The sequence below is a fragment of the Branchiostoma belcheri genome, unplaced genomic scaffold, assembly GCF_001625305.1.
Source record: "Branchiostoma belcheri isolate BF01 breed outbred unplaced genomic scaffold, Haploidv18h27 scaffold14, whole genome shotgun sequence".
NCBI lineage: Eukaryota > Metazoa > Chordata > Leptocardii > Amphioxiformes > Branchiostomatidae > Branchiostoma > Branchiostoma belcheri.
In genome coordinates, this window is record NW_017802824.1 from 2155273 (window position 1) to 2183003 (window position 27731).

Here is a 27731-nt window from a genome sequence, read left to right on the forward strand (position 1 = left end):
CGGGGGGGTGCGGCAAACTGTTTTCTCCAGCAGACCAACTCCCCTATCATGCTATCCCCTGTCGAAAATTGATAACATCGTTGAGTTATCAATTGAGTTTAGAAACCTTTAATTGTACATGTATATACAATCTAAATTCTCATTAGCGATAAGTACAAAATGGAACTTAAGTAAGAGAATCATTACGGAAAACAAAATATCCACAACACAGAAACTCATACATTAATATCAATATTGAATGTGTACATTTTAAAGCGAGAAGACATCTGGAAGAGCAAGACAGTTTTTTGAGAATCCACCCGACTCTTTTCTTTATGGGGCATCGTTGTCACAATATCAAAACAGATGTCGAAAGAGTTTTTTTCACACATTCTTAATATTCGCTCTGAAAGATACATTCGTACGTTATGAGACGTGACAAAATACCTCCCGATATCTAGTAATTTGAGTACTAAGTATCGTTGGTGTTGCAGTTTATTTACAGGCCGCTAGATGGCGGCATCGTCAGGGCCAAGACAAATCGTCCCTCTGCTGATCGTACTCCGGGTTGAACGCATAGCGGGGCCGCTTGATCTTGAACTGTGGAATGAGAAAGCAAACAAGCTTTGATAATGTCTTTCATAAGATACATAGTAGATTGTTTTAGTGAACACATGAAATACCATAGAAAAGTCATGCGTATAGAGATAAAACCGCAACAGGTGGCATGAAGCGGGTATTATGTAACATTTTTGTACCAAAAATTTAAATGTTTTAATTGAAAAAAAAATTGAATGGCGTATGTAATGGAGTAAGGTTGATGCATGTTAAGAAAATTGACTGTTTTTATCGCCCTAATGTGACATAATGCAGTTAATGAATTTCAAATGGAGACATTTATATACTGTCATGGGGTTAAAAATTTACCTTCCAGTTCGGATCTATGCACTCCACCGTCGGTTTGAAGCGCACCACTCCATTCCAGTCCCCAGGGGGCAGTTTTGTACCAGCCGTGGAGATCCCGGACTCCGCTTTTGCAAACATCCCTAAGATTAGTAAGAACAACACATTTGTCGAAATTCCGCGAGCGTTATCTGTAGATACCTACAAGTTCCAGTTGCTAATCAAACTGTTCTCCAACTAAAAAAAAAAAAATATTCGGCCGAATCCCTCGGGCTTAAAGATATGACATCAGCATCGGGACGGGGGGCGTTACCAACTTCCAGCGAACTTTGACCCAGTGCTGACTTCACATAACGTCCGAGCAGACTTTTTGGCGGCTGCAAAGACAGAATCAAATTGGCCAGGCGGTGTGCGTTTGCCAGATAGTTACCATTTAGCCACTGAACAACAGTACCGTCTGGCCTAAGGATAAAGCCTGGTTCTCTCTTTGCATGCGCCAAAAAGTCTGATTGAAGATTAGACGTCACAAAAAATCACGTGCTCTCAGCACTTCAGATGGATGAAGACGGAGATATTCGGCTTAAAATTCCGGTGAATCAATCTCTTTTTGGGTTGGAGACCAGATTATCGTGAAATACACACCAGGAAACCTATCTGGGGCGGGCGGGAAAGAGCTCATGCGGCCCCGAGGAAAACCCGCCCCTACCACGTAAGACTGGATACCAGACTAAGGCTACATGTCCCCACCTATGATGCCGTAGGGATCCTCGATGTCGGTGGCCTCCAGTTCCCTCAGCTCGCGGGAGATCTCCTGCCCGACCTTCCGGCTGATGGTGCTGTAGATGTCCTCCTCCTGCTCGTCGATAAACATCGGGTTCTCCTTCCACGTGGTCTCGGAGAAGGTGGACGGCCCGCTCAGCACGGTCGAACCGTTCGCCTCGATGAAGAAGGGCCTTCTGTAGTGACTGGAGAAACGAATTTCAATCCGTCAATATTCTATCTAGATATGCTTTATAAATTTAATTTGGCACATCATCTAGCTGTACTTCACAGGCATCCAGAGCTGTTTCAGGGCAGTAAAACTGCCATGGATTTTCAAAGTCAATTTTCTATTGAAATGTAAATTGAAATGTTCTTGTTGAAATGTAGTTAAATGAATCAACCCGTTTACCATAGTGTACTGATATCGGTGAGGCAAAAATGCGGTAAGAAATGGCAGTAAATGACAATACCAGAAAAATTTCGTCATCCAGAATCGTTTTTTTTTTGCCACCCAGAAATTGCATTGGATGGCGAGTTTTGTTACTTTAACCACCTGTGCATGTACTTCTACATAGGCCTGGTACCTCGAGCTTGGGCATTGAAGGGCATTAACCTGTACTTATCTGATTAGAACGGGAAGGTTGAACAAGTCTAAAGGTCTTTAATTCATAACGATTAAATTAAACACTTAATCTTAATTAGATACATAATCCCCAGGTAGATTTGCCGGTGGAATGACAATGGGCAAAACACAATTGTAAAAAGGCACGGACATCGACGCGTTGGCACGACAGTGGGCTCAAAAAGATGCAAAAAGACACGAAAACTGCATGTTTAACGTTTTTCCAACTGTCATGCCACATGGTAAATCTTAACCACTAGTACCGCCTCGAGGTGGATTACTTTTGATTAAGATCGTATACAATACATGTACATGTATAACCAAATGGGAGCGTTCACACGAGCATCTAGCATGCAACTCCAAAAACGATCCGGATTGATGAATTTTGATCGTAATTGACGCTCAATCCGGATCGTTTCGTGAGTGTGAATGGGGTCTAATAACTAACACCTACCTTGGGAAGTAGTTGGACGGCCGGGTCTTGTTCGGAACCCTCTTGGCCACGATGATGATTGACAGCAGCATGATGACGAAGACTCCGCCCACTGCCCCGCCCCCGATAGAGAACACCATGAAGTAGGACATGTAGGTTTCACACCGCTCCCCCACGTGCCACCAGGACGCGCCGGCTCGACATCTGTACATATGGATAAGAAATTTAAAGGGGCATTATGTAATATTTCTGCACCAAACATTTTAAAAATATTTCAATTGGAAAAAATGTTCATGTGATAGTCATTTACTTTTCAAGAAAGAAAGAAACAAACAGACACGCAAACAAACGAACACATTTCCCATTTCTGACATTTATGGTTAGTGCTAAAACAACCTGCGAGAAGCGCACTCCGTTTGTGGTACCACCACAAATTACCAGAATGCAAACGATCATGACTGACAGCTTTTAAACACACTAGTATGGTGTAATATCTTGGCACTTTATTTCCTGAATGGCACTTGTATTTGCAATGGAGTATAGTACAAGTAGGATTGATTCAATTAAGTTTGTAAAGAAATTACCAGAAAATTTACTTTTTGTATCGTTCATTTTTCATCATAATTCAAATGCAGCAGAAGAGAACAGATGGTACCAGTATAGTGTCTTCATGAGAATATCATTTCCGTTAAAAGAAGACGCTTTCAGTACCAAGGCCAGAGCCACCTTCAAGCGTAGATTTGCCAAAGTCTTTCAGTGGCCCAGAAAAAAGGACTAGAGAAAGCTTGACGACTAAAACTGTTCCTTTTACCTGCAGATGACTCCTAGTTCCGGCTCCACGTCACACCTGCCGTCGTTGTGACAGTACCCCGGCTCCAGCTCACACCGTGACGTGCACACCGACCCCTCCAGACTGCCGTAACCGGTGTGGCACCTGCAGAGCGGTACTTTCTCGCCAGGGGGCGCTACGCACTGGGAGTGGTCCTCACACTGGGCGTAGTCGCACAAGTCAATATCCGCATCTGAATAGAAAATTCAAAGAAAACTGTAACAATTTAAGCTTTGAATTTAGAGTAGCTTTGTCTGTTTCTGTATCGGTCTCTATGGTACATGGAGGCACCGAGCTTAACTCTATATATGATAGTTCTAGGAAAAAAACTTGGTTGATAACTCTGGTACATGTGGGCATGACTATTTCTTGTTCTTTTCTGATCCGGTATTAGATACTTAGTAGTTGGTACGTCCACTAGTTTATTAGCCGTTTTATACATGTACATCATGCATAGTCAGGACTTCTTCTATTTTCTAGCACTCCTTTCATAGTTACCTTCGCCAAGAAGGTTATGTTTTCGTAGGCGTTCGTGTGTGTGTGTGTGTGTGTGTGTGTGTGTCAGCACGATAACTCAAGAAGGCTAAGATGGATTGTCTTGATATTTGGTAGGTGGATAGGTCTTCATGAGACGTGGAACTGATTAAATTTTGGGCCCCCTAGCGGCTTGTTATGGTACTGCAGCTGAACTTCCGGTTTTGATATCTCGTGATCTAGACATGCTAGGGTGACAAAATTTGGATGGTAGGTAGCTCTTGTGCTGGGGAAGAAGTGATGTGAGTTTGGCCTCCCTAGCGGCTTGCTCTGGAACTGCAGGGGCGTTAGTTGAAAAATATTTAAAGGCGGATAACTCTAGAACCGATTGATGGATCGTCGTGATTTTTGGCATGTAGGTAGCTGAAGTGATGCTTAACATAATGATATTATAATTATGCATATATTATTGTAATTTGCATAATTAATGAGGAAATTCTATAAATCAGCTGCATTCCATGATAGGACTATTCAAGCTTGTGACATATGTAATTAAGAACGGCAGAAATACAGGCAGATATCGATTATGCAAATGAAGACTTAATTTGCATAATTAATGAGAAAATGTTATATTTACATAGTGGTAACTGCCTGGAATTTCATACTTGGAATATTTGAAAGTTATGTGAAGGTGAACATAATTAAACATAACTTATTCAAATAAGGACCTCATTTGCATAATTTATGAGGAAATGCTATAATGGCATCCTTTGATAAGATAAGACTGTCTTCTGGTGTAGAATATGATCAACAGATATAATTGATGCAAATATAGGATCCTATTTGCACAATCAGGGGGATTAATCTATAATTTCTTACTCATAAAGGCTTACATCATTTGGCGAAGGTATGAGATCGTGGAACTCTAGTTGTTCATGCAGTTGTTCTTTGCGGCTTGGTTCTGTACCATTCCCAAAGTCTCGCTTTTTAGATGGATCCCATACTAGTACTGTCACGATATATTCTACTATAGGTTTCCGCGAAGCTGATCGATTTTCAAAAAAGTTGGTTGAAATTGATCCAGATTGGTCTTTTTGCTTTTATTGTCAACTACCATATGTCAAGAGCCAGCTAATTGAATAATTGAGTGTCCTGACCATCGTAGATGACGAGAGAGTCGAAGGTCATGTTGGGGTCGAGTGTGCCCCCCTCCACTGCGTCACGGAGCCGGGAGCTCAGGTCATCTGATGACGTCACTCTGGTGTAGTCAAACAGGGCCTCATGTTCCACAATAATACTGCCTTCTCTAGATCACAAAGGACATAAGTTATAGGTATGTGAATCTGTATCTGTATAGCCGGTATAACCACCCCTGGGCGTAACACACCTTCTTCGTAGGCACGCGGCGCGGCGGCAGCTAGCTACATTACACCGAACGACTTGTTACACCTAACCTTTGTTAGGTGTAACAAGTCGTTCTAATGATAATGCCCTACTAGATAGTACAATGTTGAACTTTATTCCAACACAACGAAGACAGAGAGAGGAATTACTAACCAGTCACTTCCGAACGTGAACATTGTACTATGATTAATACCAACACAGATGAACTTTCATAGTATTTATAACATTGCATTGGTATAGCAAGGTTCGGCAAGGTATCGAATATTTAACATATTACACTATAAAGTTGTTGCTCAAGCAATGGATAGACTTAGGCGCAGAAGTTAACAAAAGTTTCAAGAAGCACCCCCTACTTTTGTCTGTGTAACTTACTGGTAGTAACTTTCGTCGACGTACTAAACATATGTTATGTTCTCAAATAATTGATGTAAAAACCTCGGCTTTTATGATCCAATGCGAATAGACCTCTATTGTCAATGAGATGTAAAAAATATTTGATAAAATTTATGTGTCAATGAAACTTCTTTAGAGCGCTACACTGAACGTCAAACGTTTTCAAAACAAGCTCACTTGAAGCCGAGGATTTTCAGAGCCAAGAATCCGGGCAGTTCTTCGAATAGAGGCAGCATCTAGAAAGAAGAAATGTTTAGATAAGAGAAATAAAATGTATTTACATATGAAGCATCCGTGTGGTTTCGGTAATGTGACATTTTAATACCTATTCTCAGAATGCAAACCATATTTAAGTTGAAACTTTCGTTCCTACACAAAGGTAAATGTTCTCACCGAGAGCTTTCGACCAGTCACTCTGGTCTTCCTCAGTAGACGACCCAGTGAGACTTGGTGAGAACATTTACCTTTGCGTTGGAACATAAGTTTTAACTTCAAACATACGTAACATTGCGGTGTACTCACCATGTCATGACAACGTTTCTCCATAGAAACGTACTCCTCCGAGCTGGTGTTCTTCAGAGAGGGCGTCCACTTCATACTGGTGACCCGCAGGTCGAACAGGTAGCTTTTCTCAGGGATCGTCAGTAACTTAGCCACGTGTGACTGTTGGATAGCCGAGGGAGCTTTAGTGTTGTACCCATTGTATTCTCCTGTCGTTTCTATGGGGTTGCTTGTGGCATTGAAGACATCCTGACTACAGTTTGTGATAGTTTTGTTGCACGACAAGGCGACAACAGGTGGGATATCTTCTGTCGGCTCTACGTCGGGAGTATTCGTGTGATTGTCGGCGTCAATGTGAACGTCAGTTGGGACTTTGTCGTACAGCACTGGGATTGGACGACCGGCAAGCTCAGTTTGGTTCTTCTCACGGTCATCATCGTCTAACTTGTATAGTACGGGAACTGCGATTGGTGGACTGAGGTGAGTGACGTCAGCGTCGGTTTTAGTCACTTCTTTCGTCGCAGTGGCGTCATCTTCTAACTTGTATGGTACAGGCACTGCGATTGGTTGACTGAGGTGAGTGACGTCAGCGTCGGTTTTAGTCACTTCCTTCGTGGCAGTGAAGTCACCTTGCTCATCGAAGTTTTGTGGAAGGTTGGCACTTGTTATTTGGACAACGCCGGTCTTCTTGTCTTCGGCGTTCTCTTCGAAGTCGTTTGAGAGAGCTGTGATGTCAATTGGTTGGTCCACAGGTAACTTTAGAATCATCGGGACGACTGCGTCATTTTGGGCATCTTTGAAAAGACAAAAAAAATTGGAGACATGAACATTAAACAAAAGGCGACAAGAGACGACCTCTGACCTCCTAATATGCGAGCGTGCGAATAAAAAAAAGTTTGGCAAAAAAACAGTAGCCTTCATTATGAAATCTAGGTGGTCATGAAGGTTGAACGAATGACTAAACACAGAGTAATATCTTATTGGCATGGTGAATAATAGACTCTTCATTTTCATTCCTTCATATTTTCTTCTTGTCCTTTGGAAAGGATTTTGCCATTCTGCGACATAAGTATCGTTTTCCAATATTTCCAATATTTTTTTCAATACGACATATATTTGCTCATTTTGCAGCTACTTTGTACGATTTCCAGTATGGTCGGAAACTTTTTTTTTTGGAAACGGACGAAAATTCATGCGCGCGCGGATGTCATCCATATAATCAAATCAACATGGCCTTACTTCTATACCAACATAGATGAACATTCAAGATCTAAATTTAAAGCACATGAAAATCATTTGCACACACCCTGTTTTTGCCAGTACTTGTCACAGTCCTGTCCCTGGGCCCGTTCGGCGGTGAAGTCGACGGCCGTCTCGTAGTACACCGTGCCCCGCTCAGGGTGTACACAGTAGCACAGGTTCGTGGAGTCGTCACACTGAAGCGGCTTGAACGAACCGTCATCCGCGCAGTGTAGGATGAACGGGTCGGAGCCGGCTTTTTGTCGTTCTTTGCAATTCAATTTTTTCTCTGCGTGTCACAAAAAAAGTAGGAAACGCAAGATAACTAGAAAGGTAACATTTAAAGCAAATGCATAATGTTTACCTTCGCATATGGTCTGCTCTGTTAATTCTTACTCATACACATTCATATATATGATCAGACAGGAGCCTAAATCCCTTTTGCTATAAAATGCAACATGATGTAACCCAACACTAGTTACCAACGTCTGGTTCAGGTCATTGACCTTATTGGTTTGGAGAAGAAGAAGAAGAGGAAACAGAGCAAAAACAATGTTTTCCTTCGGTAATCATTCAGTGGGGAAAACTAGTGGATCTGACAAGAGAACGTTTTTATCACATAGTTGGCCACTTCTATTTGTATATGAAAACGCCCCGTTCCACGCATTAAAAAGACTTCCCCCGTCAAAAAGTGATACTACATTGTAGTTGAAACATTCGTTTGTAAAAAGTTAAACTGTTATGGTAGCTTTGATTTATAAACAAAATGTTGTACATGCATCATATTCAGGCGTACTAGAACTCAGCAAAATGTTGTACATGTATCATGTTCAGGTGTACTAGAACTCAGGTAAAATATCCCAACAGTATTTATTCGGTAAACCTTATTTGAGAATTGTTTATCAAAGTATTACGGGTCACACCGCCAGGTTTTGGCTACAGTGACTTTCCTGATATTGAATTTGACATTTAATCCGAGTACAATGTAATTGATTTTTGCTCAGGTTTCATATACTACCACTGGGTGTAATGTACGCATATTAATTACATTTACATATTTTTCTTAGCTTACCCTACAGTACAATAACTTCCGAAAGTCGGCTTCTCTTTTGAAAATTTCACCTAGGCCCTTCCACTGTTAGAGAAACAGTGGAAGGGTGGATCACTGAGTCGTATTAAGAGACAAGACAATGCAAAGACTATTTTCTCATTCATATACTAGTACATAGAATTCGAAGTAGAAGACGAAGTTAGTTTTACCATAGATTGCCCTCATTTACCTTATGATAGCGATAGAATAATTCTTTTCAGTCATCTTCAAATATTTGAACAGTACAGACAAATTTATATTCCTTATAGCCTTCGACAAACCAACTCTAACTTTTCATACAGCCACTATACATTCCACTATTACTAAGAAGTGAGAGGAAGTTGAATGAACTAGAGTATACTAGAAGTTTATATTTATATTTATAAACGTTTATGTATAAGTTTGTCAACATGAGACCTGTATTTAGAACCAGTGGGGCAAAAATGTACACTAAAGGTCTTCATTCTAATTCTATATCTGGAAAATAAGTTTCTAGTAGTACAAAATGAACGCCACTATTAAAACTTTTTTTAATTCATCAAAACATCGAAAACATAACAAGGACAGTGTGGCGCTGCACTCAAGTTTATAACTTATATTAACAGCGCCACACAACAAAATACAATTAACATTTAAATATACAAAGTTGACATATCAGTGCGCCGTAGTCCCACCACCCCAAGACATTAAAAATGTTTAAAAAACGATTAAAACTGACACTGAAACTAGGTCTAGAACTCCGTGTGACTGAAATCTTACCTTCTGGTGGTATGTAGATGCACTGCACGAAGTGAACAGTCACGAATATCAACCAAATGTTTGCAGACGAAATTATCTTCATCCTGCTGAACCGTTGTGTAAGCACACAGCGCGGTAAAAACACAACACGGCCTAGCAGGTAGTCGGCACAAACTGAAATGAAATCCTGTTCGGTTCTAGGATGCTGGGTTGTTGTAGGGCGGGACCTAGGGTACTCCAACCCACTTCGCCTGCACGCACGGATGGTCGCCACTGTTACTACAACCCTTTATTTTGCCGCACATTGCTCTCATTCTTCCTAGTGTATACACGCAGCCAAGTTCAATAATATTTTGAGTACATTAGTCATTGATCTTTTCCGCTCTTGATTTTTTCCCTTTACTTTCGCGGTTAAGCTAAGCAAGGACGTAATCCAGTTCTTGATTTAATTCTAGCCTCCTGTGCAGGCCTCCGGGTGAGTGGGAGTTTTGATACTGCGTTTTGCAGATTTTTTAACGCGTTCTTTTGCCGGCCATCCTACAACCAGTCGCCTTAAGCTTGGCGGGTACAAACCTTCTCTGGGCGGCTGGTTGTATGATGGCCGGCAATAGAACGCGTTAAAAATTCTACAAAACGCAGTATCAAAACTCCCACCCGCCCAGAGGCCTGCACAGGAGGCTAATTCTATTCTTGGTGTGAACAAGGGAGCTAGGAGGTTATAGTGGTGCGAGTATTTAAAAACCTTACAATTTTACACTTCTGCGTTGACTTGCTAACTTTTAGATATCGATAAGTGTTGAAGAAGATTTGAACAAACTCCCATTTCTTTTAGGTTTAGATGGAACGGTACAAAACAACCCCCCTCTCCCTGATTTTGTTTCTACAATTTCTTTCTGTAGCTGAGAGGCACTAAAAGAACATGCTTGATGTTATAAGAGCAACTTGATCACCAACTGTTTAGCAGGTGTCACTTGTTACTGTAGCCACCATATCAGAAACAAAGACGTACAGCCAGATGCACATACAGTTCACAATGGATCTGCTAGAGGCCTCTTCTACACGTGACATGTGATCTGGCCTATTCTGACATGGTAACAGTGGATGCAGTAAATACTAATACTTACTAAACTTAGGAGTGTTTGATGTAGGACTCAGTAGGAGTCTGACTGAGTGAGGATAACCCACGTTATGACACCATTAAAATTGCACAGTGAAGGCCCCAAAATAGGAACACAATTCTAGTCCCTAGCTAGGTAAAATCCTTCTTCTGTTGAAAATTTACGTCATGATCATCACCATTGTGTCTACCTAGGTAGGGTTTGTTTACTGTTGAGTTTGAGCTGAAAAGCTCCATTTTCTTTCTTGTGACTTTCTGATGCAGAAGATTTTTTGCGATTGAAATGTGTTACTAGTAATTTTTAAAAATACTTTAAAGAGGCTTTGTTTCAATGGCCAAACTAACCTAGATCTACAGAAGTCCATATTGGGGTTTTCACACCTTTAAGAATATGAAGAAGTCCAATGATTTGTCTTTTGATAACAAGTACCCTTATAATTTATAAGCTAACAAATCCATTCAAAAATACAGAAGACAAGCAAATCACAAGTCCATGTCAACTGACACTTTATTTCTGACACACATAACATGGAACTAAATCAGACTGTCTGTTTTACATGGTGAAAATTATTCCCAGATGTTTAGAACAAATCTTCACACTGTCCATATTACAACTCCGCAAAAACACATCATCAGGCTTTTTCTAATAGATGTTCTATTGTTCATTATGGTGGTGCGTAATGAGGAAGCTTCTCAATGTGACATATTCATCTATATAATCTTGTTGAAAAGCCCTGCCATAGCATTGAAGACGGGGGTTAGAAGTTTATAATAGATGCTTTATTTCTTCCAATGCCCTTCCTCCAATCTTCCTTCATTTTGCGCTGAAATATAAAAAAGATGCACATATTAGTATTAGCCAGTATCAACATGTTGCTGTTTATTGTATGTCATCAACAATTGTTAAGAGAATGAGGAAGGCACATGTAATATGATAGGGCTCAAAATCCTTTTTTCTGCATATCTGGAATGATACCTTTATCATTGAAAATTACCTGCACCAGAAAAATTTTACCTGCACCTCTCAGAATTTAGGAAGTAGGGGTCATACTAAAACTGTTCAGAAACCATTGCTATTATTTCGTTACACTTCATACTAGGTGGTAACAGTCAATGCAGCAAATAATAATCCACATACACCTACAATTGCATATAAACCAGTACATGGACCAGTGCAGGTTAGGTGCAGGTAGACATCAGAAATACCTGCACAGCTCCAATTTTACCTGCACTAACCTGCATATACCCAGTACATGGACCAGTGCAGGTTAGGTACAGGTAGACATCAGAAATACCTGCGCAACTCCAATTTTACCCGCACTAACCTGCATACTACTAGTATACCCAGTACATGGACCAGTGCAGGTTAGGTACAGGTAGACATCAGAAATACCTGCACAGCTTCAATTTTACCTGCACTAACCTGCATATGCAGGTGGTATTTGGAGCCCTGAATTTTCCACAACACACACACACAGACTGATAGTTATACTTTAAACTGTCAAGAGCCTTACCCTATCAGTCCAGAATAGCCATGTAAGCACTGCAATTGGAGCGATTCCAAACACTATGCCAAGGAATGACGTCTTGGGGGTCTGCTTAAAGTTGTCAAACTGATGATTCCTGACGTAGTACCAGCGTGTCAGAGCAGGGTCTTCCTACAGGACAAATACAACATCCAATGCAATTTTAGTAATTTTTACCATCATCATCATCGACATTCTAATGCAATTTCTGGGTGGCAAAACAAAGGCAAGAAAATCTGTCTGATATTGAAATTTACTCATTAGAGGATATACTTGTACTCAGGACATTACATAGGGATTATATAATGTTCTTGCTAGTACCAAACTTTATGTACAAGTCTGTGTGTCCTTGGTTTTTTGTTCTTCAGCAAAAAACATAATAATTTTGTAAACAGGTCGCAGAGACGTTGATTTCAACGTTCGAAATCTACTTACGAAGTTGCCCACGGCGTACGGATCCCTTAGCTTCTCCTGCATGGCGGCTCTGAGCTTCCCCCTGATGGCCTGTCGCTCGGCCTCGGCCCTCATTTGCTCCGGAGTAACATCGGGAAAGATCCGCCAAGAGTCCATCGGTGGTTTTCCTCCTGACGCCGCCATCTTGTCTTGTTGGGCTGACCCAAGGACGCGCGAAGCATCATGGGCGCATCAAAATCTGTAATAAAAATAATATCAAGCACGGAAATATATATAAAACGCTACTTAATGCATCTAATCAGTTGGTTGAATCGAGAGAATGTTTGCATATCTAAATAAAAATTGTTTGGTTAAAAAAATTGTGATATGAATTTTGTTTACCCGTGACGTCACGGCCAACATGGCGGCAGAGGGAGGGTACCCGCGAATCCAAAATGTGAGTATGAATCGGTCTCGAGGTCTCTGAATTTCAAAGATCGAGTCTTCTTTTAACGCTGTAATTCTTACTAACTACCGCTGCGATGTACCTCCGTAAGCTTGTAGCAGATTGATGTTCCAGTAGTCTGTTTTAGTCCATTTTTGTGCGGTTGTTTTTAACTGTCAAAATCACGCCTCGGATTTTGTGCATCTCGGGCGGTCCGTTTGATCTAGGATTATGCGATAATCCAGAATGGATTAAAACCGTTCGTACGTGGAGATATTTTGGCCCGGGATCTGTTTTCTACATGTGGAGGAATTGGATGAAAATTAGGACTTAAAAACAGTGAAAAGTGGCCACGTGGTAGTTAATTGTGTTGGTATTAATTCTCACCTCATCGCGAATTCAGTATGCATGAGATTTTATCAAATATTTATTCACAAACAACGCCGTGATTGTTAAAATTATTTTGACATTCACACATGGCTGGGTTTCATGCAATATTTTTTATCATCCATATCAGCTCAAATTTTGCATATATCCGCCAAGTCTAATTATTCTAATCGTTATCAAAGACATTTACCGATGCCCAATCGTGGTAGCTCAGGCGAGTCGAAACCTCGATTTTTTTTACCACAAAATTTGAGCCGAGAATCCATTTATTGATTGTTCGTTAGTGTGGGGCCTCCTATTAAATTTTCCTTGTGTTTATACTGCTTGAAAACACACACGGTGTGTTATGTGTAAATTAGGTTACCAGGTATCCTAGAAATGCACACACCAGAAAATAATCTGATACTAGTACCGCTTTGTGATGCTGATACAGTGATAGTAATGCAAATGTTTGAGTCCAGTAATTTGTTTTTCAGGGATTAGGCCACACCAATTTAATTTCTTGGTTAACGGATTTTTCTATGAAAATAATGGAGCGGACGGGTGAAAAAAAAAAACAGGCCTAGGCATCCTATTATGGCCAAAAAATATGGTAGATAGGAGCCATCAAGTCAACACACCAGGCTGGTTCAAAATTTAAACAATGAATTTTGAACTTATAATAATGAAACCACTGCATTGAAAGATGGAATAACTGTAACAACTAGGAAGAAAAGGACTGTTTTCAACTGTTCGGGGTAAAATATGAGCATTTTGCAGTTGATTCTGAATTTTTTTTTTTGCAAATCAGAAAAAAATGAAGCGGGCAAGTCCGTTGACCAAGAAATTGAATTGGTGTGGCCTTAGTCAGTGTACTGTAGCTATAAAACGTATGAGTAGCTCTATCATGTCCTTGTTGCAATATTGGATGAAGTATTATATTGCTATTGGTATGATTAAGATGCAGTACTACATTCTTTGTTTTTGATGATATAGAAATTTAGAGGTCTTGATTTTCTTTTAAATCATAGCTTCCCACTGCTGAAGTCCTGTGTTGGAATCTTAGTACATGTGTGTAATAGATATGATACTAGTAAGTCAGTTTTTTTTCTAGAAAAAATTTAGCATGAGGGAGCAGATCGCAAGCATGGAGAGGGAGCGAAGCAACCAAGTGTTTTTTTATGAGAGTAATGTTTGTAATGTTAGAATGCATTGCTGTATTGTTTTTACATCTTTAGTACTAGAAAAAGGTCATTTTGAGAAAGACTAAATCATGTATAACAGTGTAAGTAGCCAATTAGGAATCAATCTGAAAATTGATTATTATGAGGGAGCTGGCTGGAGGGAGCAGGCCCTTATTGTTATTCCCCTGTTTAGAAAAACTGCTGTGAGTCATAGGAAAACCAATGAATCACAGTAATATGTATATTTTAGCGTATGTGTACATGTACATGGCTGTAGGGCAATATGCATGTTTTCTGACATTGTTTTATGAACAGGTATGCGTAGATGCAATAAAGAGTAAAGATGCAAGGCAGATATTTTGAAATGCAAATAAAATGCTATGCCTTGAGCTTCAAATACTAGTATTCAGCATTAATTTTTGATAAAAGATATTACATTTGATCTCATCTTTGATGTGTTGATAGTGTGTTACGATATCTCAGTCAATGCTTACATCTTCTTTGAAAGAGTATATTTCATATGAAAAATTCATAGAAGGAAAAATCATGTTGCACAATAGATGTGACGTACAGTGAGTATATACAGTAGAATGTAGTGTGACAAAATGTCTATCACAACAATGTACTGAAGTATTATATAGCCTTTTAGTATCCTTACAAGTAAGAAATGTAATGAAAGTTAGCCTACCTGAAGCAAAGCATAGTCACATAATCTTTCAGTATTTTGCAGAACTACCCACCAAAACAAGATTTGATTTATTATTTTTCCCAAGTTATTGTATCTGAAATCATTTGCAACGAGTTAACCTTTCTTACTTTAAAAAAAATTTTATTCAGAACTTGTAGAGTGTTTTTCCTACCAGATCTTGGCCTGTTACGGGGTATAGATGGCATTGTTGAGAAGAGTTGATGGCCATAACAATAGGGATGACCAAACAGGGGCCAGGGGTTCACACCACTTTGACCTCCTTTTCACATGGGGTCAGGGTGGGTCATGTGTGCCACTGAAGGGTCACATGGGGTCGCGTGTGCCGCTTGTGGCCAGCATACAGAATATTTCCTTTGTCAAAAGGCAAAAGTGGACCCCCCTTTAGTAGTGGGAACACAAGGCCATATGCCCACTTTTTATCTTGACTTTGGTTTTGTTGTTTTTCAGTTCCCAATACCTCGGCACATGTAGAAGTAGTTCTCACAGACCATTGTTTGAGCCTAGTTGCACCAGTCTCCTAACTGCCCAAGTTAGCAAGACATGAATTTCAATCGTACTGAATATATATAGCAATTCATGGTGTCTAGGACTAAGAAAAAGGTGCAATATGTCCAGTGTACTTTTTTTTTTTTTACAATTTAGTATAAAAATTTGTAGTAAACTGTTCTTGTGCACTTGGGGGCATTTTCCGTTTTGAAGTTTTCGTTCAGGAGCCTTAGAGCTGGCCTGTGCCGAAATAGTCTGGCATCCAGGCTACAGTTCACATAGAGGCTGGCATAATTCAAACGTATACTTTAGCTTACGTTAACGGTCGTATCCACAACATGTTTGGATCAAATACATTTTTTTGAAAGTCTGTGACTGTTACATACTTCCTTATATCCACTGCTGATGACAAAAAGTTGCAACAATCTCATGACGGTTTCATGGATGGAGACAGTGTTTAAAAAAAGGATCTTTATCTTTTTCACCTCAGTGTTGTTCTGCATTTTCCTGTCAGTTGAATACCAGGGGTCGAAATAGATTTTGGGGCCAACTTGCACTGGTGCAAATGAAAAGAAAAATACTTGCACTGGAAGAAAAATAGTTGCACCCTCCAAAAATACAGAAGTGATGGGAAACATCCGCTGGCAGCGACGTAGATAGTAACCTTCTGTTACTTACAAAAAATGAAGAAAAACTTCATGGATTCTGGTTTTGTTCCTTTCCACTCCAGTTCTTTATTAATTAATATTATTGGGTAATTCTACAGGTAGTAACAGTGGATAAAGCAAACTTGCACCATGGTGCAAGCAGGCAAAAAATTAGTTGCACGACACCAAATTTACTTGCACCAAGTTGCACACAGAGGGTTATTTCGACCCCTGAATACTGTAATTCACTTTATGTTCACGGTAGGAAAAATTCACGGTCTGAGAAAAATGGACATGTTCACGGAACTATATATTCACAGTTGCCACAGGTGCAGGAAAAAGAAAGTCCAGGAATTACTTGTTAACTGTAATGATAAGTTCACGGTATAGAAGTGACAGTGAAAACAGTGAACATAATAGTACAGTGAAAAAAATCCTGAATATACTGTAAGCGGATGTTTTGGTATGTTGGTTGAGGTGTGAAGAGGTCACATCTGGGTGACCTGTGTCACGTGCGTGCTTTGTTTAGATCCTGACACCTGTATTTACAGGGTCAGCGGAAGGGAAGTGGTTGTGGGATAAAGTTGGCTGATCCTTGCCCCAGGCACACACTTGTATTTGTATTCTCACAGTGTTTGACTCAGTGTATGGTTCATCAAAATTCTGGGTAGGAAGCCAGTGTTTAGGACAAGTCTTTAGGAAATTTTGTGGCTTACAGAAGTACCAATTTGTGGTTGTTTAGAAACAAGTCTTCCTGTCTTTTGTTATATTTTAGTCTATACCATAGGTATGGATGAAACGTATTGGTTTCTCTCATGTTGATTGATGTTTCTCCTCCTCCTGCCATTTCATCAATGATTCGACTCTGGCATGTTTTTTTTTTTGGGGGGGGGGGCATTTTAAGGCAAAATATACATTTTGGGATCTGGAGCCCTGGTACTAAAACCAAATTACCTGAAATTTGGTATGGAGATACCTTGGACACATGTCTACAGAACCTCATTAAAGCTTTTGACCTACGGTCCTACACCACATTTGAATTGTGTAAAATAAGGCTTTTGGGCTATTTTTTGAATGTACATTTTTGGCTCCTGTGCCCTAATATTTAAACCAAATAACCTGGAAATTTGGTATGGGAGGGCCTTGGACACATGCCCACAAATCCTCATTATGTTTGTCATACACCACCTAGAATTGTGTGAAATGGGACTTTTTGCTATTTTCCGACAAAAAATGTACATTCTTGGCTCCTATGCCTTCATATTAAAGACCAAATCACCAGAAATTCAGTTCCGTCAGCGACATCACATTTTTGACGTACAGGTATCAGTATGCTATGGGATAGGGTTGATTCAGTGTACTACATTAAAATAAAAGAATGAACAGAACATTGATGTTTTGTTGCCACTCTGAAATAGCAAAGAAACACAGACTGTTGCCTATAGTATAGGCTATACTGTGCATTCGTCTGTTGACACTGTCTGGAAGTAGCAGGAACTGAGAGACAGAGTGTGCATGCCATGGTTTTCCAGACATATTTCCAATCTCAGTTCAAACTGGCCTGTTTTATCCCAATGGTACCTGTACCTCACCACACACCACCAAGTTCAGATGCCCAGCATAGCTTCTGAGCACTCATGTGTGAACATTTTGAGTCTAACCATTGTGCCCATACTAGTTATGTCTCTCTCAAAAATATTTCTTGCATGCTTGTCCAATTTTTGGCAAGTACAATGCCAAAAAGAATGTACAAATATTTTCACCGAAACCTAGTCCAGGAGTTGGTAGCTGATATTTTATGCTGAAGTTGTTATAAGTGATTTCTTCTGTTCCTGTTGTTTTTGGAGACTTCTTAGCCCATCAATTCCTCGAAAACAGACAGTTTGCAGTTTAAAGGTTAGCCTGGAACTCCTCTCTTGTGATGAGAATAGCTACTTAATACTGTACCAACACAATTTATCATGGTAAGCGTTTGCAAATTGCCATGGGCCACAGTAACCCGTCACGATAGTATTTCAAGACCTGGTCTTTTTGAAAGTTCTGTTTGTGGTGTAGCTGCTAAGGAATACTCAGTAGATGTAGTAAACAGAGATACTGGTGCCACAATTGGTGTACTTTGCAGACTTGGAGAGCTTTTTGCAAAGCGAGGTAAGGTTCCTAATTGCAATCATGATTGGAGGACTTCTTATGTTATTTTAATTACTAGTACTAGATGCAAGCAGATGCAAGCGGAAAATTCTGTCATGAAACTGAAAATGACCAGGCCTCTCTTTGTACGTAGTTTGTAGAGGCTCTGAGCTTGGAGAGAGTGTGTAAATTTTGCAGTGTAAATATATGTTGCTCATGATTATTTTGCTACCATAATGAATTGTTATTTTCAGAGCAGCCATCTCTTATTGAGTAAAGGGGGACTCGGGAAAATGATAGTAGAATTTAAGACAATAGGTATGACCTTTCTATTATAAGAAAGCCACAGGAAAGTTTCAAGTTTGTAATGATATTTGGTATGTGGGTATGTGTTGGGTAGGCAAAGGTCAAGGTAGATTTTGGGCCTCCTGGTGGCTGATCTTGGTACTGCAGCAGAAAAACAAACACACAGACAGACACACTCTTTTTTTACTGTCCCTTTTATGACGATCTTCGAGAAAATATGTTTCGTAAAATTTATACAAAATCACCTGACATCATATGGGAAAGAGATGAAAATAGAATTAAGTGGCTCTTTAACGAGGGTGTATCTGACCTAGCAACTTTCATTTATCGAGCGTGGGGGAAAAGAAGAAAATACCTGTATTCATAACACATCAACAGTTGTCACATTTTGTTACTTCTGCACGTTTGTTTTCTCTTATTATGTTTGATTTACCTTATGTACTTGTATTTATTTTGTGAACTCTTGGTTCATTGTGTACAGATTTGTTTATTTGCATTTACGATATGCTATGAGTTCACTTATTTGTTCACCATTATTGTATATAGCCTACCTTTATTTGCGTTCATATTTTGTTTGGATTCTGTTATCTGTTCCTTTGATCGTCTTTTGTTTATGTATAACTTATTGAATCGGTGTCGTATAAGCCCACACGGGCTGGGCGCGGAATAGCGCACGACACGGAAATAAAGTATCATTCATTCATTCATTCATTCATTCATTCATTCATTCATTCATTCATTCATTCATTCATTCATTCATTCATTCATTCATTCATTCATTCATTCATTCATTCATTCTTCTTTCATTCATTCATTCATTCATTCATTCATTCATTCATTCACAGACAGACAGATAGACACACAAAAAACAATACCTCCATTTTTCATGGAAGTTAAAAGCCACATATACATGTACCTGCATTTGTGAATAAACCCAGTACATGGACCAGTGCAGGTAGGTATCACAAATACCTGCACAGCTCCAGTTTTACCTGCACTAACCTGTGCATTCGGGTGGTATTTTGAGCCCTGAGAATTCGGGTTAAAAAACTGGCCCCAAGGGTACTTGAAGCGGAACGCTTCCATCAATCCCAGACCCAGTATACACAAGGTACTAGTATATAGGATCACTAGGATAGACTACTCTACTGAATTATTAATATTTGCTATTTTTGTGTGGTAATTGAAAGGTGATGACCTTATTACTCAAGTGTGTGAAATTTGGCACCTTCGTTTCCTCAAGGGTAAAACCAGGCTTTGTTATGATATTATGGTTTTGTTATGATATATAAAATGTGGAAGTGGTTCAAGAGTAAGTACATGTTTGTAGCTAGACTGCTTATGCTTGAGTGTTCAGAATTTCATACTTTGGGTATTTAAAATTGCAGAAACAAGCCCCAAGATGAGTCCTTTATTTCATGGGTGGTACCCTAAATATCAGCCCAGGGCCCTGCCAGTAACCATTTTCCGTCAGAATTTTGGGGAATTTTTGCTCCATGAGGGTCAAGATACATTGGGGACATTGGGACAGTGCGGTTTCAACTCAACTTATGTAGATAAATGACTAGAATATTGGCTTTGAAAAATTAGGTTTCCAAGCCCTAAAAACTGCATTGGATGCCTTTAATTCTTGTTGTGGGGTTTCTTTTGTATTTATTGAACCAAATTTGAAAAGGGAAAGTTCTTTTGTATTTACAGAACCAAATTTGAAAAGGGAAAGTGGAAGAATAATGCATGAGGGGAGAAAGCTGTGTAACCCGTAATTTGCCATGTGGGTGCCATAAACCAGGACCTGATTACCCCCCCTCTAATGACTCAATATACATGACGGGACGGACCATTGTGTCCAGGGGAGACAGGGTAGTGAGGCTTAGGAAAAAAAATGTTGTGTTTCCTGTTTCGGTCCTGAAAAAGTTAGTGTCGGTAGATTGGTATTTTCTTTTTTTTTTCTTCTTTTCTTTTTTTTAGACCTGTGATCTCTAGTGATCCAACTTATACAATACAGTTTAACAAAGTAAAACGTGCATGATGATTACACTTATATTTTCATTGTCCATGTTGGAAAACTGATTGTGTAACATTTCATCACTCAAGTGTCAGATCATGGAGCTAGAAAAGGTTGATCAGCTCGAAAACTTATGTCCCTTTCAGGGATCCACAAAAGAAGGCTAGGGTCGGCAGTTTTTTCTAGGGTCTGTTGGGAAACAAGAAGCACAATTTTTTTTTTCGTAGGCCCAGTGTTAGAGAGTTGGTGCCATGTCACTTCTGTTTTCCCCCCAAGGCTTTTATTACTGGGGAATCTATATTTATTTGATCCTTTTAATTTTTGACAAAATTATTGCTTAGGCTACAGCAAGTAAATTTTATGGATGACATTTTCCGCAGACTCCAAATCTAATGCGATAGGGGAAAAAAATGAGGCAGGCCAAAAAAACAAGATTGCTAATTTACAAAACATGATATCGCAACCAACTGTCCTGTATTCAACAAGACAACATATCCAGAGCCAAAACTGTGTATGTACAGGACTCAGGAGGCTATGATAATTGTGTTAAACTTTGTCAAATATTTCTTGCATGTAGAAATATGTCAAGAGTGTATGTTCAGATCATACACCTGTTCTCGTTTTTGACTCACGTCGAAATACACGCTGAAATACACCCCAGAAAAATTGATATATAATAATATAAAATTCCATAATCATATTAACAGGTTTTTCACCTGCGTCTGAATTGTGTCTAGTTCTTGAAGGACTACTCTCCAAGCAGAGGTTTGGGTTTTGGCTTATTTTTGGCATGTTTTTTAGGCTTTTTTTTATCAGCCTTTTTTTTGCACTGGTATTTTTTTAATGCCAACCCAAAAAGGATACCAGTGCAAAAAAGAAAGCCTGATAATATATGTATATAATATGCCAAAAATAAGCCAAAACCCAAATATCTGCTTGTAGAGTATTGAACCTCCTTGGTCTAATTGTTCTAGTTTTGGACCTCCCAAACAGATTTTATTGGACAAACATGTTCTGTAGTATTAGGCAGTTGATAACAGGTATGAACTGAGTTCCACACAGTTTTCACCCCATGCAGCCCCCAAACTCTTCGTATTACTTTCGAAAAGTAGTGCGGTAATTTTTCATTTCTACCAAGCTGACAGATAGTGTAGCCAATTTGCTAATATACTAGTAACCTGTACTGAGGGACACCACTATTTGCAATGAAAGGGATTACTTTTTAGAACACTTTTCAACCAAAGAAGAAGAAGAACTATTAAAGATTTATGTCTAAAGTTGGGTTAGTCTTTTGTCTTGTACTGTTGTAGAGAGAGACAAAACTGTCTTTACTGAAGTACATTAGACTGGAGTTCTTCCTGTAACAAGTTGTTGTGACTTTTCACACCTATGTGCGAAGTGATTGGGTCCAACTTCTCTTTACAGTACACTAATCACCACTGACATCTGCACTGCTTTCTGACATTCTGTTTTGAATCCTCTTTATAAGCATAGCCTCCATAACATGCCAAAAACTGGGGGTTTTGGGGGTCTTCAGGGTCTTTGGGAGCTTATATGTGCTGTTTTCTGATTGCATATAGACAACATAGCCGGCCTGGTTGAATTAGCCCCGTTTTTAGAACTGGGCTAATCAGAAAACAGCAGAAGACCACCAAACCCCCAGTTCTATAAGCCTGCTACAGAGGCTATCCAGTAGAGGTTTAGGCTTTGACTTCCATTGACATATTTTTAGGCATTTTTTACAAACTTTTTCTTTTGTATACTGGTATCTTTCTGTACCCCAGCTTTGGATACACCCTGCCAATTTGGTACTGTCTTGCCAATTTGATACTGTCTTGCAAAAGATCTGCTTGGAGATTCTCCTAAGATTCTACTTTGAAAGCTTTGTCCAGTATCATATGTACAGTACTTGACTCCACAAATTTCTGTTTGATTTTTTTTTCTACATATAGAAAAATATATAAAAGGTGACTTCTAGTATCTTTGACATGTGGCAAAGGTGTCAAAAATCGACCCTTTCATAATTAATCTTCACACGCAAGTATGACACATCGTAAAGCTGCACCTTGCAAGACTGGTTTGCGCATTCCCTAAGAGAAAAAAAAAAACACTATCCAAAGAGAAAACTGCTGTACAGAAATTAAAAGGATTCAAAGTTTGTCTTGTAAGAAATGAGGGGATTTCATTCCAGAGGGGACCTGTTCTGTGTAGCCCATGTATTTGTTCCGGCCGTTGTCTTCTTTGATGTGCCCAATTTGTCCAGTGGCCAAACAAGGCCATCAAAGTGTCTAGACTGGCCCACACGCCAGTATTGTTCACTTGCCGGCGTTCCCTTGGCAACAGGCATGGTTAGGGATGTGGTTTATGGCCTATCTGCCTTTGGTGGTCCTGCATTGAGGAAACAGGGGCTATATGAGAGGTGGTACCGCGCAGTGATAGCAGCGCACACACAACATTCGGCCTGAGCAAGTGTACTTACTCCAGACACTGCCTGGTATTTTCTAACTGGTAGCAGTGCGCAAACTTGTTCCAGCGTGGCGGACATTGCCGATTACGTTTCTTCGTGGGTTTTAACTCAAGGTCTGTTTCTTCATTTTCTTCACTTTTGTTTTGTGCTTTTTCCCCAAGTCTCTACCACTAGTACCTGACTCCTATGGGTTGCTTGGAAAAATACTAGAAATTGGTAGGGTGAATGATAAGCCAAAGGAATTAGTTTGAAGTATATTTTGCATCCCCATGGTAGAAACTACTAGTAGTTTTTTTCCCCAGAAGTTACCTTGTACATCTTAGCAACAGTGGCCTCAAGGCTTCAGAAGTGGCTGGAAAGAGTAGAAATTGACCAGATAGACAGATAACATGTCAGGGGTGTTACTACTGTTACTCTGCCAAAGGAGTACAGTGTAATTTCCAATTTCTACTCTTACTAAGTCTTAGAAGCCTGGTAGAGGCTATTTAGCAATCTATTCTCCTAACATGTACAATTCATATGTATGCAGTTGCTTTAGATCATATGTCAGGCTTGTACATTGTATGTATATACTGTATTTTGTATAAATGAAATCTGGCTGAAGTAGGATTGTTCTTTTACCAGGCTAGGTGGGCTCTAGCCTTTACCAGGCTTCAGAAGCAGCTGGAAAGAGTAGAAATTTGTCAAATAGACAGATAACATGCCAGGGGAGTTGGTCTGCCAAAGGAACTTTTATTTTCCTACTTCAATGTACTCTTTTTAGGGAACTAGTACTCTCTTTTGACACTGCACAGAAACATGCAACTTTTTAATGGTGACTACGCCCAGACTAATTTTGTATATTTGAATGATTCCAAGATGGGTTGTATAATTACACTTCTGGAATAACAATAGCAATCTTTTTTTTTTTTCAAAGAAATTGAAAATTGTTATGCTACAGTTGATGTATGCAATCGTAACTGTTCTAAGCACAAGAAAACAGTTTTGTACTGTGTCTATATTTCTTTCTTTGATGTTTCATAATTACTGTATTTGAACTTGGTCATGTACAAAAAAAGGTAGGAGTGCACTTTGTCATGTTTTTCTCTTGAACGAGGAACATACTTTTAAAAGCATATGTTGTTATTTTGTAAAGACTAGCAAGGTGGTCTTGTGGTTAGAATCTGAAGGTTCTGGGTTCAAATCCCTGGCACTGGCCCAATTATTTCCTCACTTGACTCAGGTGACTTACATGTAGCTGTGGTTAGGGATGTCCTTTTGGATAGGACGCAAAGCCAGAGGTCCCATGTTTGAGGAGAGATATAAAGATCCCAACGCATTTATTGAAAAGAGCAGGGGTCCTTCCCGGTGTGAGTGGTTCAAACCTTACAGTCTGGTCTTACGAAGCTTGTTTTGAAGTTGTGGTACAAAACTGAATGTGTTATACTATACTGAAGTGGAGTACACTTGTTACCTGAAATATTAGAACTGTTGAAGGAAATACTAGTATGATGTAGAAGAATTTTCCAATACACCAGGAGCAAAATAATGAACAAACTTACAAGTGTTTCCAGAGGCACTTGTTCAATTACTGCCTCTTGAGGGCCTGCATGGGGGGTCCAGACAACGCTCTATGGTAAATTTTGAGAGCTGGCTGTGTATTACGCTTTAATTCAGGAAGCCTCCCTATATTATGTTTTTTTATGGAAAATTCCGGCTATCTACAACGCATTACGTGGAATCAAAACAGCAAATTACGCTCTACATTGAATTGAAATGGCAGATTATGCTCTACGGAAAAGGGCATGCGGGCCCTCCCTTGTGAGCCTTGAGTGGGTACTTGCGTGACTAGATCAGAGGAAGACTTCAGTAGAAACAGGTGTCCTGTATGGTGGTATATGGACAGAGATGGGCACTGCCAGGGTCTAATGAGCTGTTCAAAGTGAGCCACAGGATGGTGTGGTTATCATGACATGTCAGGCCATACAGTATAGCTTGCGTTAGAATTAACGGGTGACGCGATCACGAGGTAACGCTAACGCGGCGATCACGTAACGCTAACGCAGCGATTACGAAGCGATGACGCAAATAGAGAAGGAAAAAATAAGTGCGTTAGAATGCGTCACTGTAACGCACCATTGGGTGCGCCATCGGGCCATTGCTTCGATAGTTCAAAACACGTTTAAAAGTCCTGCAATTCTCGTGTAGATATGCGCGTAAACGCACCGTACAATATGCTTGTAACGGAGTTTGGATGTTTCGGGCGGAACCCGCGTTTGACGTATCAATTTTTCGGCGGTTCACTTTCAAGATACCCCATTTTGTCAAGCTTGAACGCATCTAATTCCAGGTCATTGAACCCGCCAGTTACGCACCGCCCGCGCACTTGGTACACCTCACGGGGCACAAAAATACCATGGCCAAAGTGGACTATTTGTTTACTACAAAGTCGCGTAGTATGCGACAGTGTTTCTCGCACCTTTGATTTTTCTTACATTTTTCTTACATAAAGAGCGTCAAGACTGGCCGGTTATATTTTGCTCAGACTGCACGCTGTCAATTTGTACTACGTGGTCCCTTAATTTTTTTTTTTAATATCGGAAATCTGGTGGCTTAATAAGGTACAGAACGATAGCAAAGTAATACAACCTTCTTGAACAATTTTTGTGTCCGACCTTGCGACGTGGACGGCTTTTGATGTCACCCGACCCGCGCTATCTCAGATCTAATTAAAAATCTAACACATCCACGTGCCATATCGCCACTCAAGAAGTTCTTTATTTTTTGACGTACGGAGAACAAGGGGGCGAAGCATAATTCAAGGGTTCTTTACGCCTCAAATTTTGATACATTTCGTGAGCCACGCAGTGTTGAGGGCCTGCATGGAGGGTAGTGATTACGAATTACGCAAAATTTTCGCTATAAAGTTAAAGTTTCAGAGCTCATTACGACTTAACGCTTTGTGGCTAATGTACGAATTACGAATTACGTTGATTTTTGGGAAGGCTGTCTACGGTTTACGAAGACTATTAAATAAAGAAAAGGCCTGATTACGCCTTACGAAACAGGGCATGCAGGCCCCCAGTGTTGGGCCGGGCGTTCCCACGCCGTGTCGCCATAGAAACCGCACGTAGACAGCAGTGAGCAGTGGCGCTGGTAGACTCCCCGGCGCCGACAGACCACGTGGCGTTCTGGCGCGCCAATCACAGCGCACAGACGGGGACCCGCCCACCAGCCAGGCCGCAAAGAGTGGTGTTGTGAGTCAGATGCGCCGCCCAGCCAGAGACACCGCCTGACGATTTGTATATTTTGCCGCCCTGCAGCTGCACGGACGGCATCCATTGTGCAAATAATTTGTCGAAAACTCCCCAAATTACGTTAGAAATTTATAGTTGACAGAAATATCCCTCTAGTGCGTATATTTTTTACGAATGTTTGCGTTTTTGTCCCAGTTCACGCTCAAATACACCGCATCATTTTCGGCAATGTTTCCACCGCCAACAAATTTCCTAGACCTGCTTCCCCACAATGACTTTTTGTTTTTGGTGCGTGGTTTAAATTGAAATGGTTTTTGTCCGACCGAAAAATATTCAAATCGCACGATATTCGGGGTAAAGCCCCAATGCTTAATGATATTTGAGATGACAATAAAATCAGAAATTTGTCTTTTCCACTGAATTTCTACCTCCTCACAAAACTTGATTCGTCACTATCGGTACAGTTTTACGTTTCACTGCCGTCTTACCTTTCAATGCTGTCGGTGGGGTGACCCGCTTCCCCGAGGATCGAGGATTAAAGTTACCGGCGCCGCCGACAGGAAAACATGCATGGTTTGGGCAAATAAAAACACAACAAGCGCTTATCAGACCTACTAGATTTTATTTCAAACAACTATCAACCTGAAGTGAAGAAAAATATATATAAGGTGTAGTGTAAGATGCATTTAGTTTTGTCACACGAAACGCCGAAAATGGGGTGCGCCCATTGTATCAGTATTTCCCTCACAAGTTTTCAGTTCCCGAGTGGGGCGGTCTGCCACCCGCCCAAAATCAGTCTTATTAGCGTGGGTGTTTAATAACAGGAAATAATCGCCATGTAATATTGGAATTTTTTTTGAGCATTTTTGGACCATGGTGTTTCTTTACAGTTTTGTCGCTGAGTTGCTGTAGGATGTACCATCATACCAAGTGCCGCCGGCGTGCGTTGCTCGTGGCTTTTGCGGGTCAATATATGACCTCAGGGAGATGCGTTGTGTTTTAGGAAAACCAGCAGGCGGGGTGACGTTTAATAGAGATTATCATATAGCGGGCGGCTGCATATTAAAAGGAGCCAATTCCTGCAGAAATCGCCGACTTTCGCACCGGTAAAGCCGACCGGGCACGTCGTGTAGGCGGGGCCAGGGCGGGGCACTAATCACACACCATAAAATGCGGCGATATCGGGTGACTCACGCAGTATTAATATAATTTAAACGAGAAGCTTCAGCAGAACTCGGACGCATGAAATACGTTACTCACGCGTTACTGTGACGGGTTAGTACCGCGTAAATGCCGCGTGCGTACCGCGTGAGTAACGCGTGAGTAACGCGTTACCCGTTAATTCTAACG

At 40.3% G+C, this 27731-nt stretch overlaps 3 protein-coding genes across 5 annotated transcripts in view; 1 reads left to right on the forward strand and 2 right to left on the reverse strand.

Moving 5' to 3' along the window:
• Positions 1–325: 325 nt before the first annotated feature.
• Positions 326–9493, reverse strand: LOC109464607 (interphotoreceptor matrix proteoglycan 2-like). The gene is made up of 10 exons (XM_019761616.1): positions 9389–9493; positions 7607–7828; positions 6322–7094; positions 5977–6035; positions 5160–5308; positions 3511–3721; positions 2721–2903; positions 1630–1847; positions 907–1025; positions 326–579 (listed from the first exon to the last, which is right to left on the reverse strand). The coding sequence occupies exons 1-10, from the start codon at positions 9468–9470 to the stop codon at positions 505–507; spliced, it is 2091 nt and encodes a 696-aa protein (XP_019617175.1). The 5' UTR covers positions 9471–9493; the 3' UTR covers positions 326–504.
• A 1474-nt stretch (positions 9494–10967) lies between these two features.
• On the reverse strand, positions 10968–12659 carry LOC109464617 (NADH dehydrogenase [ubiquinone] 1 beta subcomplex subunit 4-like). Its single transcript, XM_019761630.1, has 3 exons — positions 12446–12659; positions 11999–12142; positions 10968–11308 (listed from the first exon to the last, which is right to left on the reverse strand). The coding sequence occupies exons 1-3, from the start codon at positions 12605–12607 to the stop codon at positions 11243–11245; spliced, it is 372 nt and encodes a 123-aa protein (XP_019617189.1). The 5' UTR covers positions 12608–12659; the 3' UTR covers positions 10968–11242.
• Positions 12660–12812: 153 nt separating this feature from the next.
• Positions 12813–27731, forward strand: part of LOC109464605 (sex comb on midleg-like protein 2) — a 30224-nt gene continuing 15305 nt past the window's right edge. For 2 of the 3 annotated variants that reach the window (XM_019761612.1, XM_019761614.1), the window contains exon 1: positions 12813–12860. The gene's annotated coding sequence lies outside the window, so the exon portion shown is untranslated. Of the gene's footprint in view, positions 12861–22988; positions 23259–27731 lie in introns of those variants that run through there. The other variant, XM_019761613.1, reaches the window with a different exon arrangement.

Bases quoted from the DNA above. Each gene is read 5' to 3' on its own strand.
- LOC109464607 (XM_019761616.1), bottom strand. From the start codon at position 9,470: ATGAAGATAATTTCGTCTGCAAACATTTGGTTGATATTCGTGACTGTT. The intron at 5,309-5,976 runs GTGAGCTTGTTT...TTTGTGATCTAG, and splicing joins CTGAAAATCCTCGGCTTCAA to AGAAGGCAGTATTATTGTGG. The intron at 1,026-1,629 runs GTGGGGACATGT...TACTAATCTTAG, and splicing joins GGATCCCTACGGCATCATAG to GGATGTTTGCAAAAGCGGAG.
- LOC109464617 (XM_019761630.1), bottom strand. From the start codon at position 12,607: ATGGCGGCGTCAGGAGGAAAACCACCGATGGACTCTTGGCGGATCTTT. The intron at 12,143-12,445 runs GTAAGTAGATTT...TTTGTCCTGTAG, and splicing joins CGTACGCCGTGGGCAACTTC to GAAGACCCTGCTCTGACACG. The intron at 11,309-11,998 runs GTAAGGCTCTTG...TTTATATTTCAG, and splicing joins GGCTATTCTGGACTGATAGG to CGCAAAATGAAGGAAGATTG.